The sequence below is a fragment of the Rhinopithecus bieti genome, unplaced genomic scaffold (assembly GCF_001698545.2).
Source record: "Rhinopithecus bieti isolate Rb0 unplaced genomic scaffold, ASM169854v2 scaffold_17275, whole genome shotgun sequence".
In the NCBI taxonomy this organism is placed as follows: Eukaryota; Metazoa; Chordata; class Mammalia; order Primates; family Cercopithecidae; genus Rhinopithecus; species Rhinopithecus bieti.
Genome location: NW_016808908.1, coordinates 1433109 through 1451636, shown reverse-complemented (window position 1 = coordinate 1451636; position 18528 = coordinate 1433109). Strand labels below are relative to the sequence as shown.

General features: G+C 36.8%; 1 protein-coding gene across 1 annotated transcript in view; it reads left to right on the top strand.

Moving 5' to 3' along the window:
- The first annotated feature begins 3227 nt into the window (after positions 1-3227).
- MTPN (myotrophin) overlaps positions 3228-18528 on the top strand; it is a 53381-nt gene continuing 38080 nt past the window's right edge. Inside the window, exon 1 of the mRNA XM_017887743.1 lies at positions 3228-3656. Coding sequence (XP_017743232.1) covers positions 3585-3656 — 72 coding nt within the window. The 5' untranslated portion in view covers positions 3228-3584. The remainder of the gene's footprint in view (positions 3657-18528) is intronic.

The following is an 18528-nucleotide window of genomic DNA, read 5'->3' as shown; positions in this document are numbered from 1 at the left end:
CATTTTCAATAAAATCTCTGCTTTTGTTGCTTCATTCTTTCCTTGCTTTATGCATTTTGTCCAATTCTTTGTTCACAGTGCCAAGAACCTGGACACCCTCCACCAGTAACTGTATTTTATATAGTCAATAGTTACTGATACATGCCACCAGCTTTCCATTTTCTGGCCTTTTCCTCTAGAACTACTAGAGCTTCCCCATATTATCACTGGAGTTTTGCCAAAGGTTTCACTCCTGTGAATACGAATCACCATCTTTACAGTTTCTCCTATCACTTCCTTTGCTGTGTACTCCCCAGACACTGAGCCAATGCCATTTATTTAAAGGTTTTGTTCTAGTAACATCCCCATTCTGACACTAATTTCTGTGTTAGTCAAGATTGGTTCAGTGTTCCTCTAGTAATAAACACCACAATTTAAATGGCTGAAAACAATAAAAGTTAAATTCATATTCATCGTATATATCCATTATGGGATGGTGAGGGAGCTCTGCTCATTGTAGCTACGCAGGAACCCAAACTAACTGTGCAGCCACTATCTTGCATGTTGCTAGTTGCTGTAGTAGAAGGAAAGAGTTCTGAAGGGTCTTACAATGACAAGCCTGAAAGTGACTCATTTCACGTCTGCTCATAACTAATAGGCCAAAATTAGTTACATGATATTATTCAACTGCAAGCCAGGAAGAGCAATTCTCTCTTGAGCCCAGAATGGCAGACAAAGGAATTATTTGTTTAACACCATGAATACTTACCAAAATAGGTAAACAAAAAAGATGACTAAAATACTTGTGATATGTGCTGTAAATGGGGGAAAAGCTGGGCTATATAATTGAGGGACCTTTTTAAAGTAGGTGGTCTGGAGGTCTCTCTGAAGGTTTGCATTGAAACCTCAAAAGTCAGAAGGAATGAACAAGACTTAGACGAAGAACATTCCAGAGAAGAAACAAGAAGCATAAAGGCCTTAGGGTGGAATGAGCTTGGTTTAGCTTGAAACTGACAGAAGACAAGGTATTTCAAAATCAAAGAAACAATGGGGGCGCAATGGAGTGTCATCAGATAGGAGATACTATCAACTACCATCAGCAGTCAGTGCATAGAAGGCCCTGAAGGCCATATCAAGTAGTTAAGATTTTAACCTACCTGCAATAGGAAGTCTTTGAAAGATCTTAGGACAACAAGTGCATGTTTAAGTTTTAAAAGAGTAATTCCCAATGTGGGGAATTCTCTAGAAAAGGATAAGTGAAAATAGGACACCAACTGGGAGGCTATCACAGCACATAGCATCATAGCAGTGTAGACACAGATGACAGTGGCAGGGGTGGGGGATATGTGTAGTGAAGATGGCAAGAAATGAACACATTTAAGACGTATTTTTGAAAGATTTACTGATGGATTGAATAAGAGAAAAGTTGAGAGTGGGAAGAGCAATTATGACTCCCCTGTTTCTGGTTTTAGTGATAGGGTGGTTGGCAGCGCCATTTACAGTGATGGGTGGGGAACAACTAGGTTTAACATCTATAGGAGACCAGATCCTATTCTGGACATGTTAAGTTTGAGAAATCCAAATGAGTAAGAAGTTATATATAAGAATAGATCGCATAGGAAAAGTCTGGTTAACGGTTTATTTTTTATTTTTTATTTATTTTTTTTTTAGAGGATCTTGCTCTGTTACCCAGGCTGGAGTGCAGTGGTGCCATCATAGCTCACTGCAGCCTCAAACTCCAGGGCTCAAGTAATCTTCCCGCCTCAGCTTCCCAAGTAGCTGGGAAGGCAGATGTCTGCCACTGTACCCAGCTAATTTTTTTAATCTTTGTGTTTTGTAGAGACGGTGTCTCATTTTGTTGCCCTGGCTGGTCTCCAACTCCTGGCTTCAAGCGATCTTCCAGCCTTGTCCTCCCAAAGTGCTAGGATTACAGGTATGAGCCACTGCACCCGGCCAAAGATATAAATCAAGAGCTCTCAGCATGATATAACTCAGAAATCACACAGGTGGGAGTGTGTTGGAGAAGGGATGGAGATTCTAGGACTTGCCTAACAAACTCCCCTTTGAGATTTGTTTCTGGAAATGTATCACTATTGGGTATGTGGACTTGTGTTTGTAATTGTCAGGGAGTAAAATTAACAAAGAACAATCTAGATAGCTATTAAAATTTGGAGGGATTTCTTTTGATTTGAAACCTATTTGCTATTCTGATAACAAAAAAAAAAATACATTTCCAAACACTATTGACATCCCCATTTTACACATGTGGAAAAATGAAGCAGAAGGAAGTTCAGTAACTTGCCCAAGATGACACAAAATTAGCAAGAAGTGGGGCCTGTATCACAAACGAAGCAATTTGACTCCAGAGTCTGTTTGGAACCCCTACACTGCATGGCAATGGTGATAAAGTAGCTTGGTTAATGTGTTTTTGTGGGTTACAAATAATAATTATATATATGAGTTATTTAAACAGTAAGTTATATATGTATATATATTTCTAGTTCCAATAAGCTTTTATTGGATCTATGTTCACGTGCGCATGCCTGGATCATTAGGGTTGTGAGGAACAATTCAGATGGTAGCTGTGCAGTATGGCATTACAACTAAACACTAGGAAGAACAGAACTGACTTCACTAGAATAGTCCTGAAGTTTCAAACCATTAAAAACAGTAAATTTAAAAAACGCAAATTGTACTAGATATTTTGGTTTGTTCCGCTTTATGGCATCAAACTGAATTCCTAGTCCTGGACGTCATTTGCTGGTCAGGAAGATGAGTTAATTTTTTTCCCCCTGCCACACACTTAAGTTTTTTGCTCCAGAGAACATTATACACAGTGTTAACAAGCTCAATTTACATTGTAGTTTTAAGTGTTTAAGATTTCCTGGAGGGCAGGAATAGCGTTATTCCACCGTTTTCAGCCCAGTAATACTGGATAATGGAGAGAGGGAGGATGAAAGGGAGGGAGGGAAGGGGAAAGGAAGGCAAGAAGGAAGTAATTCAAATCAAACACTCTTATTATACATTTTTAGAAGCTGAGCAAGATGCCCTCCAAGATTATGTTTTTTAAAAAGTAAAGTTTTTTCCATTAATGGTGGTGCAGAAGCGACATAACCCCTCGAAACTACTCTCACTCTTCCTTCACTCCTCCACTGTCTTGACCTCCCCTGGGCCCCCTTCAGTCACCCTCCCAGTCCCGCCCACTCCTCCACTCTGGACTCCTGGCAGCCTGCATATTGCGCATGCGCACTAGTGGCGCTCGCGCCGAGGACCCAGAGAGGGGCGTTCCGCGGAGGAGAAGAGGAAGAGGAAGTTGGGGGAGGGTCCTAGTGGGGAGTGAACCGGAAGTGTAAAGGTTCCTGCCTCTCCTCGGCCAGGCGGAACCTGCTCTGCTGGGCCCGTTGGCCGCAAAAGAACTTTCTTTCTCCCGCCCGAACGGTCGCCGCGGCCATCTGCCTCGCCCGCCTGGCAGCCTAACCTGCCTTCTCTTCTTCTGCTCTCCGGCTTCGCGCGGCCCTGCCTCCCTCTCGTCCGGCGGCATCCGCTTGCTGCTGCCACCGCCTCCTCATCTTCTGCCCGGCCAACCGGCCTGCCCCGCTGCAGTGATGTGCGACAAGGAGTTCATGTGGGCCCTGAAAAACGGAGACTTGGATGAGGTGAAAGACTATGTGGCCAAGGTAAGCGGGGATAAGAAGAGTAGGCGAGAACACGGAGGTGGGCTGGAGATGTGGCTGAAGAAGCTCATGGGAGCTGGACTGCGGGGATGGGGGTGGGCGGGGGGGAGAGACTTCCTGGGTGGAGGCGGCACCAAGGAGAGAGGGGCGTCTAGGGAGGAGCTAAACTGAAAGAAGGGTCCAGGTAACTTGGTAGCGTTCTGTGTCAGGTAAGTGCTGTGTTAATACAGGCAGGCTCTACCGGACTTCTTGGCCTCTTGGGGGAGGGGAGGAGTGGTGTCTGGCTCATCCAGAGTTTCTTCTGCGCACTGATCATTTGAGTTTGGCCCTCTTCTTCACCAAAGTTACTTGAACCTTTCTTTGAATGAGGTAATTCTCCATCTTGGACTTACCTATTACTAAATGAAGTAACCTAAGTAATTAGGATCAGTGGAACATTTTTTTTTTGACGCTGGGCCTGGTGTGAAGTTAAAGAATTCATTGACTGTGAAAAGAGTACTGAAAATAGCAACAGTTAAAATTCTGAAACTGGGTATCACTTCACTGTGGTGTCTTAACTTTGGGTGTGGCCTTTTTCCTTTTCCCCACCACAACAAATGCATATTTGCTTCAGGTGGTAAGGTTGTCAACTGGCATCTGGAAATATTTGAGATGTCTGAATAGTTTTTAAACAAGCATGTTAACTTCAGTTATTCCATTCTTCTCCCTGATTTCACCTGAAATGCTTACATATGTAGTAAATAGCAATGCAGTTTAGTGGCAGTGTATTTGGGGGGTAAAATCATTATGAAGAAAGCCAAACTCAAACCTCAGCCCCAAATACAAAACTGAATCCACATTGTGGCAGAGTGGGAAACTTGAAATTCCAAGCTAGTCTGCCTTTTCATCCTGAAACTGTGCCTTTGTAATTATGAGAGAACTTAACATGTGATTTTAATTTAGTGATATCTAAAAAGAATTTTCCAAAGCAAGGATAATTTTATGACAACCACGGATGGCATCTTGCTCACATTCTAAAAGTGTGAGAACCAAGTCTAGATTTTAATTCTTCAAAGAATAGGACCTGACCTGGGTTTTTGCTTCAGAGACTATGTTAGGAAGTAAGTAACCAGAAGCAGTTTCTTAAAACTTACAGGATTGTGTAGGGCAAACTGCTGATGGTTTTTGCTTTATTTAATGCCATTACAATTTAGACTTTTTGGATACTGCTTACCTGCTTAGTTATTTGCAGTGGAGTTTTAGGACAGGCTATCTTCTAGATACTGCCTTCTCAGCTGGTAGCCAACTGAAACTTGACTTATTGGCTATTTCAATAAAAAGCTAAAAAGAAGAAATTATTTGGTACACTTACCAGTGGTGGGACACTGCAATACTCTGGAAGTGAGTGGGCTTTTGTTTTCCTGTCATGGTGGAACCTAGGTTGTTTGATATACTTGACATACAAAAATTAAGTACTAACTGAACTTACAGCTACCGAAATAACACAGTGTATTTAGTGTTTTCCTGACACATTATTTTATATCATCCTTGTGAATATTGTGAAGTAAGTTCTATTATTGGTCCCATTTTACAGATTACTGAGATGCAGGATACTTAAGAAAAGTTATGGAGATGGTAAAGTGTGAAGCAAGCACTAAACTGCTGACTCCAAAACTGAAACTCTTTACCTGCTCCACGCACTCTCTCTCAGTCTAAGATCTAATTGTGAAAGCATATCATACGAAGATTTCTAGTAGGACATTCCCAAGGTCCACATTCAGGCAGGTAAATTGTGCCCAAAAAATTCTCAACTACACAAAAGAAGTTTTATAAGAAAATATGTGCCAATAAAGATGGATTAATTTATTTCCAATTAGTTTTATAATTAAGTTAGGTTATCATGTTCAAATTGATTATTTTCCCTATATTACTACCATAGCCTGTCCTTCATTAATATAAAAAAATGTGCATAAGGGGGAGGGTTGACATTCAGAAAAAGCGAAAGGAAGTATTGAAAGTTGGGCTCTGAAAAGATATGACTGTAACTGTAATGTAATCTGATGTACAGAGCATTGAGCTTTATCCTTTCTTAGTTTTGAAGATTTCATAAAGTATCTTTCAATTCATTAATGAGAAATAGTAACAAGCACTGAAGTTTGTACTGGCTCAGCTCCCTTATAGTGCCCATTTATACTTTCAGGTCCTTATTACAGTTTCTTCTGCCCCACAGCTGTCTTCCCTGCTTCTTTATTGACTCACCTTTTTCATCTACCAATTTGTGAACACTCACTTTTTGAGTTTCTGTAATGTGCATCTATCTGAGTAGGTATGTACAAAGAAAATACTGAAGAAACACTTAGACCTGTGTAGTCATCATTCTCAGGGGTGAGAGTCTATTTAAAAATCTCTCCTCAACATTCCTGTGAAGAGCTCTCATATCGTTAACATAAGAATCTACCTGTAAGAGTAAGAGAAGCATTTTAGTATGGCCCTCCTCCTTCTCTCTCTCTTTTTTTTTTTCTTTTTTTTTTTTTTTTTTTTTTTGGAAACAGGGTTTTTTTGTTTTTGTTTTTTGGAGACAGGGTCTTTGCTTTGTTGCCCAGGCTAGAGTGCAGTGTCATGATCATAGCTCACTGTAACTTCAGACTCCTGGGCTCAAGTGGTCCTCCTGCCTCAGCCTCCTGAGCAGCTGGGACCAAAAGTGTGCACCACGACACCCAGCAAATTTTATTTTTTGTAGAGATTGGATCTTACTTTGTTGCACAAGCTGGTCTCAAACTCCTAGTCTCAAGCGATCTTCTGGCCTCTGCCTCCCGAAGCACTGGGATTACAGGTGTGAATCACTGGACCCAGCCCCTTTTTCCTTTATAAATTAGTATTTTAAAAAATCAATAATTACATTTTTCTACCTGCTTCCGACTTCTCTTGAAATTTGAAGTGTGAATATCCCTAAATCATTAGTTTTAGGTGAGTTCTTGGACTTGGAAAAGTCAGTTCACAGTTCCCAAATCACTGAAAATTGTGTTTTGAAATGTAAAAGACAGTATTTAGAGAAAAATTTAGATTACTGTATTAAATGTTCATTTATAACTTTATGTCAATACCTGAAGCAATTTTAAAGTCTTTCAGCACTACATTTGGCTTCTTGACTGACTTAAGGACCACATTTAGTTAATTCATTCATTTTTACTGGGCATCTTTCAGGTCTTAAACACTTCAGTAGTCTTGGGATGATAGTAAAGAAGTTGGGCACAATTTTCGGGAAACGTAAGCATCTATATTTAGCAAACCTACGTGAAAAAAAATTCAGACTTTTATAGTACTATGCAAATTATAAATAACGTCTCATTTTCATAAAATTCTGTTGTCCAATTGGAAAACAAGTGAAAGTCAGAAAATAAGGTATTCATGAGCAGCTATAAGAGATATCCATAGCCCCATTTTTGATCTGGATGTTTCTTTTGGGTGACATTATTTTTTACTTTGTCTTACATTTCTGCCTTCATGTTCTCCTGTTGGAGTTAATTCTAGCCTTACCTGAGTTTCAGACTGCATAAGCTCTGTTCAGACAAATTCCAAATTGAGCTGTTTTCGTCTCAAAAACTGTTTTTATTCCTATTGTGTCTCCATTTTGACTAATGGCATCATGACCCAACCATTTTCCCAAACTGGAAACTGGGAAATTTTCCTAGATTTCTGAGGGTTACCAGACTACCTTCTTAGTCTCCCTCATCCATTCCTCACTCTCCTTTCTTCTTCTCACTACTTTAGATCAGTTGCTGCTTCTTTCCAACCTGGACTATATTTTCTTTCTTGATTATTTTCTTATAGTCAAGAAAAATACAGTCCAGGCTGGAAAGAAGCAGCAAAAATTGACCCCTTCCTGGTCAGTTTACACAGTGTACGTGGAGGGATCTCTTTATAACATGAATGTAAGCATGCAATCTTTTTCAGCCAATCTCCTTCACTGCCCTTAAAATACTAATACTTTTGTGATTTCTCATTGCTTATTTTAAAAGGGCCAACTCCTCCTTGGTATGGTGTACTAGACCACTATTATCTCATCTGGGCTTGCTTTTCTACACTTGCCTCTCTGTAAGCACTCTGCTCCAGATCCTACCATCCTGTTTCTTCCTTGTAGATCTTTTCATGTGTTCTTTCAACCTCCTTGACCAAGTCTGCTCACCTCAGTCCCTAACCCCCAACCTGGTAAACTCCTGTTTACCCTCCTAGGGTAAGTATCACCTCTTCCAGAAAAACATTTTGACTTCACATGGAGTGCTGCTGCTTTTACTGTTTTTGCTCATCAGATTGCTGTGATTTTATTTACATCTGTCTTCATTAGGCTCTGAACTCCTGGAGGGTAGATAATATATTCTTTTTCATCTTTCTGTCTCCAGCATAGCGCCAAGGAATTTTACCCATTAAAAGCATGTTTCTAGTAAGAAATTCATTTTATTCTTAACTTAGAAATAATTTCAACGTACTTCTTTAATTACAGAATAATAATTACCATTGACTGGATGACTTACATTGTCAGGTACTAGAAAGCACTCTGCAAGATGTTTTAGCTAAGTTTTTATTTGCTTCTTACCACAGTGTTTCAGTGTAGGTAATAATCTCATTTTAAGGATGAAGAACCTGAGGCTTAGAGAACTGAAGTAACTTGACAAGGTCACAAATTAAGTAGCATAACTGGAATTTACACCCAGAACTGTCTGAACCTACAGGCTCTGTGTGTGTGTGTATTTATAACCAGATCAGTTTGCTTTAAAACGGTTGTTTTTAGCTAACAGCACTTCAGAATTAAGAAAATGAGAAAGAGGCTTGTAAGAAGTAGGCACAACTAATTAGCTCTGACTGTGAATGAAGACAAAAATGGCGACCATATTTTTAAAATTGTAAATGTAACAATTCAGAAATAATTAGCATAGAGACAAACCTCTCTGTAAACCTAAACTCTCATCAGAGACTGTCATCACTCAAGATGTGTCCATAAGAGTGACTAATAGCCTGCAGAATGTTTTTTTGTATTTATAGTCACATATAATCTTACCTTATAATTTATGTTCCTAATTGTGATCCTTCACAGTCCAGAAAAGGTTAAATTTGTTTGCCTTTTAGAAAGAAAATAACTAAATTATTGAGATTTATATTCATGATTATTTAAATAATACCAGTAACACTTTGAAAAAAGTGTGTTTATAAAATTTTATGTATTTGAGGATTGTGATGCAGTATACAGGTATTTCATTTACTTATCAACAGTAAGCCATGAGCATTATTAACAATGTTAACCCCATTTTAGAGATTTTAGAGGCAGAGATTAAATAACTTGCTCAAGATCATAAAGTTCTTAAGTGGTAAAGCTGAGATTTGAATTCACTTCCTTGGGTTCTGAAGGAGTTTCAAAGCCCCATGCTGTTAACTACTTCTGCATACCCTTGACCTTCATTTCTCAATAAGGCCAGATAACTAGGGGGGTACTATAATATTGAGTAAATAGTAAAAATAAACAATCACAGCAGGATGATAATCACACATTGAGACTACTAAAAGGTGAGCTTTGTGGTGGATTTTGAAGATCCAACGCCCTTACAGGTGAGTGCTTGTGAGTTGCATTGATAAATAGCCCCTTATAATCTTCAGCAGGTCTAATATATATATTCTCTTGTTTACATGTACTTCCGTTTCACTTGCTGTGAAATAGAAAACTGGTCTCTAACTTCCCTTTCTGTGTGGTTTCCTTTCCCTCCAGCCTCCATTCTAATTACATCTGTCGTTGACACTCTAATAGACTTGAAAAGCAACAATTGTGCACTGTGTGAAAGGATAGAATCTCTTGAACCTGAGAAAGATACCAGTTCTAATCTTTAGAAATTGCAAGACTTACTGAGATCACTTTTCATTTTCCTAATAAAATAGCCAATTTAAAAGAGGCCCTGATTCAATCTACTTCGCATTTATTGGTTTTAGGCAGCTTCCTTTTTTTCTTCTTCTTTAAATTATTAGTTTCTTTCTTATAAAAATATATCACTATGTGTTGCCCTTTCTACGGAAGGGCTGGTGACCCATTCAGAAAGCATATGTCAGCTTGTATAAGATACAAGTGTCCTCAGTAGACAGAGAAACTTTAGTATAGATTCTTTTCTAATTATTAATGCTTTTAGTCTTTTTAAAAAATATATAAAATAGAGGAAGATCTTTTTTTACATTGGAACATAAATGTTCATTCAGATGTACAGAGGCTATATAAAGTTTTGGTTTGAGATTCTAAACATTGTCCTTTTATTAGCGCAGATAATTAAAATTGTAATGACTTAAAGCTGTATTTAAATTATGAAAATATTATGTGCTTGTTATTCTAAAAAGCAAAAGTATTGAATACAAGCAAATATCCCATTGACTATATATCCTATCATGTGGTTCGCTCTCTTTAAAATATAAAAATTGATTAGGATGTTTTTAAAACAGAAAAACGAATAAGGAAGACAAAAATTGGCCAAAATTTTACCTATTTAGATACTCCTACGTTTAAAAAAGTAAATTAGGGCCGGCGCGCGTGCTCAAAGCCCTTAATCGGCCCAGCACCTTTTGGAGGCCGAGACGGGCGAATCACGGAGAGTCAGGAGATCGAGACCATCCTGGCTAACACAGTGAAACCCCGTCTCTACTCAAAAAACAAAAAACTAGCCCCCGGGCGAGGTGGGGCGGGTGGCCCTGTATCCCAGCTAACCCCGGGCAGGCTGAGGCACGGAGAATGCGTTGAACCTGGGAGGACGGAGCTTCAGTGAGGGCTGAGATCCTGGCCCACTGCACTACCAGCCTGGGTGACAGAGCGAGACTCGTCTCAAAATAATAAATAATAAATAAAATAAATAAATAAATAATAAAATTAAATTAATTCAGATATGGATTCTAAAATGCCACAGTTAGGACTGAAAGTTAAAGGTCTCCCCTCCCCAATGCCTGTGAACAAATCAGCCATTCTTAACAGGTCCATGTAATTAATTTCAGAAAAACATTGAAAATTTACTTACTCATCTGTTTTTCCCTCTTAAAAGCTCTGTAAACACTTCTGCACTTTGCTTTCCACATTGAAGTGTATGTATTCTTTCCTTTTTAAATGGTGAGTAGTATTCCATTTTCTGGATGTTCATTTAACTATTCCTGTGTGATAAACATTTTGTTTCCAGTGAATCTTTGCAATTAAACAGGATTATAGTGATCACTTTTGTACATATACCTTGACAACTCTTGAGACTATATCTGCATGACTCTCTTCATGAGTTTCATCAGCTTAGGCACACATTGGCAGACATGAGACTGATGGTCCCCTCACACCATCAACAGCACTGAGCATCATCAGACTTTTTAGATTTTGCCATTTGGATAGGTGAAAAATGATTGTTTATGTATTTTGTTTATTTTTCTTTTAGTTGGTCTGTTTCTTATTGGTTTGTATAAACTCTATAAATTAGGGAAATCAGTTTTTTATCATGTTTTGCAAATACTGTTCCCAGTTAGTCTCTTGACTTCATTTATTTTCTTGTTCTACAATGGTCTTTTACGTTTTGTGGGGTTAAATGTATCGCTTTTTTTGTCTGTCTTGTGACTTGGATTTTGTATCCTGTTTACAAAGACCTATTCTCCTCTGTAAAATTACAAATAAATTTGCTCTTCTGGAACTTCATTTTTTCTTCCATTTTGGACATTTGACCTTTCCATTATTTATTTTGAAGTAAGGCATGAAATAAGTATATATATATATTTTTTTGACAGTTCTCATACCATTTATTATTATAGTTCCTCTTTACTAATAGTTTGAACCATCATCTTTATTATAAACAGATTTCTTGCTCTTTTTCTATCTATACCAAACTGATTTAATGATGTGCAGTTTCAAAATATGTTTTAGTATCTCCCTGTCACATTCTCTTTAGGATTTTTGCAGGTGATTCCTTAAAATTTTTTTTTTTCCCATAATCTCAAGAAAATATTAGGATGATTTGAACCTACCTAAAACTTAACCTGTATCTTTTAATAAGCATTCAACATTTTTTTTTTTTTTCTGGAATGCTGGGATCATGTGATCTGTGGAGCATAATACTTTAACTTTTAATTCTTTATGAATCATCTTAGGATAGGAGGTTGTCATGCACTGTGAGACTATGCCATGTCAGAGATTCAAAACAGAAGAAGTGTGTTTAGATAATCAAATCACAGCAGAGTTGGTAATTAAAGTTACTCCATGGTATTACATCAAAGGCCACCTTGTAATAAGAAAAATGAAAGTAATTTTTTTGCAGCTATATCTTTACTAAATAATTCTGATAAGCTTAGAAGCTTGATTTTTTTTTTTCAGTCCGCAGAAAATTACCAGTGTAAAAAGGAGCTATGATTACTGAAAGGAAAGAAACCAAAATGTAAGAAGCTGACCCAAGAAAGTGAAGGGCAAAGAGCCATATTTACCTTAAAATTTCAGAGGCCCCAGGCAATAATTAATATGTATAAGTGTAACCTTGAGCTTCACGAAAAGTTTAAACTTGGTTACCTTTCCCTTATTTACAAAGTCAGAGACATGTATAACATATTTTAGGAAGATTTCAATTTGACATATAAAAAATAATGAGCATTTTGATACTTAGGCCTAAAGTAAGTATCTGAAAAATACGGAAAAATGTAGATATTAAAAAAAAAATTGTAGGCCAGGCATGATGAATCATGTCTGTAATCCCAGCATTTTGGGAGGCTAAGGCAAAAGGATCTATCATTTGAGCCCAGGAGTTCAAGACCACTGGGCAACATAGCAAGACTTCCATCTCAACAACAAAAAAATTATAGGTAGTAAACACTAAACATAGTACAATAGATGCACATTATGGCACTGTCCTTTAGGGATTTGGAATTGCATTATTGGTGAAACCATAGCATAGAAGCTAAATGTGTTGGCTTTGGAATTAGATCTTCCAGGTCTGGCCTTCTTACTAACTAGACCCTTTGGGTGAATTAAGCACTCAGAACTTGAGTTTCTTCAATTGGTGAAAATGGGAATGATTTTAATGCCTACATAATAAGTGTAAACTGTGTACCATTGTGCCTGACATATGGTGAGTGCTAGTAAATGTTAGCTGTTGTTACTAAATCAGCATCCTCATAAATTTGTTTAGAAGCAAGATTACTTACAGAGCAACTAGTCCAGCTCCCTTATTTTATAGGTAAGGAAAAATTAGGTGTGAAAGCCCTTGACCAGTTCATACTGCTAATTGAGATTGAAATTTAAATGCAGTTTTCCTGAACTTGGATGAGGGTGGATTGGTTGGTTGGTTGGTTGGTTGGTTTTCCACTACACCATTGTGTTTCCTAATGAAGTCATCTTATGCTAGATGTTACCTTTAATAAATTATTCTTTTTCGTCCCACTACATCTGCTTGGCAAATTTCTTCTTATTCTTGAAGTTTTATATTCATGTCTATTTTGTTCTGCATAACTTTCCCTGACTGCTTGTGCAATTTATCATTTCTTGGTGACATCTAATATAGAACTTGTTTGTTGTGTTTATGTTCTGTTGTAGTTTCTTAAATTTGAGAGCTTATGGGCTTCTGGCTTGACTAACAAGTTATTAGACTTGAATTTGAAAAACAGTGGCTTAAGAAGCTTAAATCTTGTTCTGTGCGGTATGTCTTTAATTTTTAAACTGCTAAAATGAGTTTCGTCTTAATGACTGGTTAAGAAAAAACCAAGGTACATTTATAAATATGGATCAGTTATTACCATTTAGTCACTTAAATAGTGCCTCACAAACTTGAGAATTCAGAGGCTCTTCTCCACCGCACCCTTCAGCCCCCTAAAAAAATGTCTGCAGATCTTTAAGCTACAGTGCTTATATTGGGGCATTTTTCTATTGACAAGGGTCACAGCACTTGAAGCTTCTTCCTGTGCTTGAGGAGTTCCCTACTTTTATAGTATGAATCTTGATCAAAGGCAAGGTCTGGTGCTCACCACAACAAAAGCCAAAAAGGGCAAATAAATTGCTTTCTCTTGCCCACACAGGAAAAGAGCTCATAACCCAAACATGACTAATGGGATGCATCTATCCAGAGCTGATACATGCTCAGGTACAATAAAAGATGTAGTGGCAGCAGTAAAACACCACTTTCCAAAAACAGCAGAGGTTGTGATGTGCCACTTGTAGCATCTCTTCTGTGCCCAGGTGGTTCTTGTGACAGATTTTGATTTCACAGACAGTCCCAGACTTAATTTTTTTTTTTTTTGACATTGCAATGATGCAAAAGTGATCAACATTCAGTAGAAACTGTACTTCAGATTTTGAATTTTGATCTTTCAGAATCAAAGCTTTCAAAGTCAAAATCATATCACTGCTTAGGGATATGCATTATGGTACTCTCATGGTGCAGGGAGCCGCAGCTCCCAGTCAGCTGCTCAATCATGAGGGTAAATAACTGACTCTGCTGTGTATTGTAATGCCAGCTGTTATTGCCCAATGGTAGTGTTCTGAGCACATTCAAGGCGGGCTAGGCTAAGCTGTGATGGCAGTTTAGGTGTATTAAATGCGTTTTCAGTGTAACCCGATCATAAGTAGAGGAGCACTTGTATTTCTTGCTTTTAAGCATCCTTGTTTTCTGTCCATTTACTGAGTTTTGTTCTTCAGTCCTCCTCGCAGTTCTGGGAGCTACTTTTAATATCTGTTAATGTATTACATGTCTATTAATCAGTCTAATTTAGTTTCTGTTGCTTGAAATTAAGAACCCTATACTAATTTTTACCTATTTATCTCACCTAATATGCTGTGGGTTTGTTGAAGATAGCAATTATCTTTGTATCCTCAATAGTTATCACATTGCCTGTTATCTGCGATAGTTTGTTACATTTGTATTTAATTGTTATTTGCAGAAACTATTCCTTCCTCTGTTTTCAAAGTTGGTTTACCATACACTGCTTTGTATGTTAACAGATGTTGTTAGTGTAAATGACGTTCTTTCATTTCCTCTCTTAGAAATAGTTCTAAATTTTCAAGCTCTTTGTTGTTTTAAACCCAATGAACTTTGTCCAACTTTCCATACTGTTGTAGTGACAACAGTTGTATTAGTGTAACCGCAACTTCCACTGGTAACCTCTCGTGACTATCATTTTAGAATTTCAGTTAAGAATTTTTAACACTATACAGTCTCACTAAAAGTAAAGATAGTTTTGTGCATGCTTCCTTGTGAAAAATAAGAATCATCAGTGCTTTTTACCTTGGTATTAAGAAACAAATGTTAAAACCTATGCTTAATGCCACATTACTTAGAACAATATAAAAGCATATGGACCCTAAAACTGAGTCCTTAGAAAACATTTTTTATTATTTATTATTTTGAAGTTCTCTATAAGAGATACTACACTTTCATTTTGGATTTCAGTAGACTTGGGCTTGATTCCCAGCTCTGTCCACTTACTAACCTATTCAATTTCATCAAACCTCAGCCTTGTATCTGTAAATAGGGATTGTAATAATAATTCATGTTGTGTCCAAGTTTTAAAAGATAATGTAAATGTAAAATTTGCAAAGCATTGCGTAATACACTGAAATTCTGTAGTAAGTATTTGCTGTTTGTATTATTGTCTGTATAGATCTCAGAGGAGGATTAGAGAGGCCAATGCTTAATAGCAACAGTTGGCAGACATGTTTTGTAAAGGGGCAGCTAGTGAGTATTTTAGACCTTGGCAGTCACACAGTCTCTATCATAACTATTCATCTCTGGTGTTGTGCAAAAGCAATCATAGATGATATGTCAACAAATGAGTCTGTCTGAGTTCCAATAAAACTTTATTTACTGAAACAGCATGCTGACTTTGACCCAGGAGCCATAGGGTGCACACCTCTACGTAATATTGAAGTCAGTAAAACTACTTTGTCTAATATAAGTTTCACTTTATTCTCAAGTTTTTGAGATATAAAAAATTAAAATGTATAATATAAAACTTATTTTGGGGGTCAGCATTTCCGAAAACATTATTCAGAAATCTTTATGATTGAAAGATGTTGGACTGGAAAAGCAAGGCATGGAAAGCTGCTTGTGGATAGATAGAAGAGAGAGGGAGTTGGAATGATTCTCTAAAAGAAAAGCATAGAATTTTATACTAAATTTGAACCTTAGGCAAGAGGCCTAGATTTCTGAAAACGAGGAATCATTACTGTAATATATAAACAGGAACTAATTTAGAGTCTTAAACTGAAAGTAGATTCTGCAAAATCTTTTCAGCTGCATGAGATCACCCTTCACAAAAAACGTTCCAGAATTTTCTTCCTAGCTCTAGTGTGAGTCCCATCCCTGGCTTGATTTCCAACTCCAGAAGTGAAAGAGAAGGCTAGTTAGCAGTTTTCACTGGTTCATTCATAATTCATGCAGCAAATACCATTTGAGCACCTACAGCGTCAGCCACTCAGATCTGAGTTTTCTTTGGTAGGTTTAGTTAAAAGGGTTAGAGAACAAGCAGCAGATAAGATGGTTGTATGGATTCTAAATACATTATTTCCCTTATTTAATACATGAAATGTGGATAAAACTTAGAAAGCAGCTATAAAGTTTGTTAAGATAAAGTTATATTTGGTTCCTTTCTCCTCTCTTCTTTCCCTCCCCTCCAACTGTGGAGCCATGAATTAGAATCTTATAAATGAAGGTACTTTTTGGTTGTCAAGTCTTTTTTCCAAATTGACATACTACCGTAATGTTTTCAATGGATTTTCTTAATTTTGATAGTCTTTATTTATATAAACACATGTTTTGTTATTAAAATTTTAATTTCCCACAAGTAAGCTTTTAGAAAATACTTCACCATTTTCAGTTAGAAAATGTCTAAGTGTAATTAATTGCTTCTAAACCTTCCAAAGAAGAAAAATTGTGTGTATTTAATAGTAAATCAGCTGAAAACTAAAACTAAAATTTCTATAATTTAAATGACTGAAGTAGTCATTTTTGAAAGAAAAAAATGCCTAAGTTGAAGGTTGCAAGTAAATGTATAGATGGGCTAACAATACATAGCAAATGTATTGTTACTCATTATTTAAAATGAGTTCATATTTATATCATTGAAAGTTTGATGCATTTGGGAGGATGACATCAGCAAGAGAAAGTTCATTTGGTGTGACGTTAACATTTCAGAAAATATGTCAAGTAAGAGCAGGTTGATGTTATAACTTCGTCCTTTCAGACTTTCTTTCTATTGTGCCATCTATCTGTTTTTCTGTATTGTAAAGTTCCAAATAAAGTATTAATGTATTGTCACTTTTCTTGTTTGCTTTGCCCCGTCAGTGGTAGATTTTACATATAAACCCATTGCTGTGTTGTAATTTATAATTGTGGTATTGTTTGACACACTGGTATCAGTCCCCAGTACAGTAATATGTGATTCTTTTTTGCAAAGTTATATCCTAAGTAAGGACTTTTAACCTGGGGGATTGGGTAGGGAGGAGGACAAAGAGAATTAGGAAAGGAGGGACTATATTGTAACATTCATCTCAAATGGATCTGTCATTTTTATTAAACACTGCAGTCTTAAGGAATTCTGAATTCCCAGTGGGGAAGAATAATACTTAACTGTAATTGAAATTATTGGGGACTTCGACTCAACTATATAGAATTTTGTAAACTTAATACTTTTGCTGCTTGCTATTGTCAAGTGTCCAATATTTAATTTACGTGCTGTGGTACAAAGTGGTTACACATATGCTAATTTAGTCTACTGTTTGTTAGGTAGCTTTTGGGACACTGATCTCTTGTGACAGTACGGTATGTACCTATGCCTTGGAACTCAGTGGCAGCAATGCACCAATGTGTACATACCTTACAGATCAAAGGGAGAGTATTATTTGTTTCTTTTCACCTGAAGAAAAGCCTAAAAAACATTCTGTGTAGGAGTCGACCATTTCACTTAGAAATAGCATAAAGAGTACTATTTCATTGTAGTGTTTATTATTCAAATAAACCTAATGCTGTATAATAGAGGCCTGTAAGAAGTACTAATCTAGTGAATAATCCCCACCAAGCCACACTGTGGAGGAGCATGAAAAGATTTTGCTGTTGAAGAGAAAATCTGAAACTGTTAAAAGCATACCGCTTATTTGTTAATATGTTTGTGTTTCATTTTAAAACTAGTTAGGAGAGTAAGGGAGAAAAAATTGAAAAAAGCTGGGAAAAATCGAGTGAACAGTGGCAGTCTTTTAAAAACCATGTAATTTCATATTAATGTAACCGCCTCCAGATTGGTTTTTCACAGATTTGGTTCTGTCCATAAGTAATATTCTTGCCATTAATAGAATAATTTAATATTTTAACCTTTATTTTCGAAATGGTCTGCAATTCTAGTATTGAGTTCTTTGCTCCATCAGTAATTTAGAAGATTTAGTATTGGTTTGGTTGTATGTGTTTTGTGTGTTATTTTTGTTCGTTCATTTGGTTGTTTTTTTCTTATGTTTACTTTGTGCTAAAGCTTTTGATATTAATTTATTGCATTAGGATTAGATAATGGATTCTATAAGGTTTTAGACTTTGGAATGTACTGAAGTTTTCTTTGTTCTGTTAGAATTATATTTTATTAATATTCAGTGAAATAGTAACGTACAGTTTCCATAGAGCACAAAGTTAATATACATTAACAGTCTCATTAATTATTAATCATGCCTGCTGTGTCCTTACCTGCCAAAGACTGAGATGATTATCATAGTCTCTCTGTGCAGTACTACTTTTGTCAGTTGTTTTCTTGCCGTTCTTCAGACAATTCATAACTAGCTTCACATTTTTTAAATGTAAAATGAACATCTTTCCCACTTACTTTTTTGCTTTGATTCTATTTTATCATGTACTAATATTACTCTTCCTAGCTTTTAGATTTA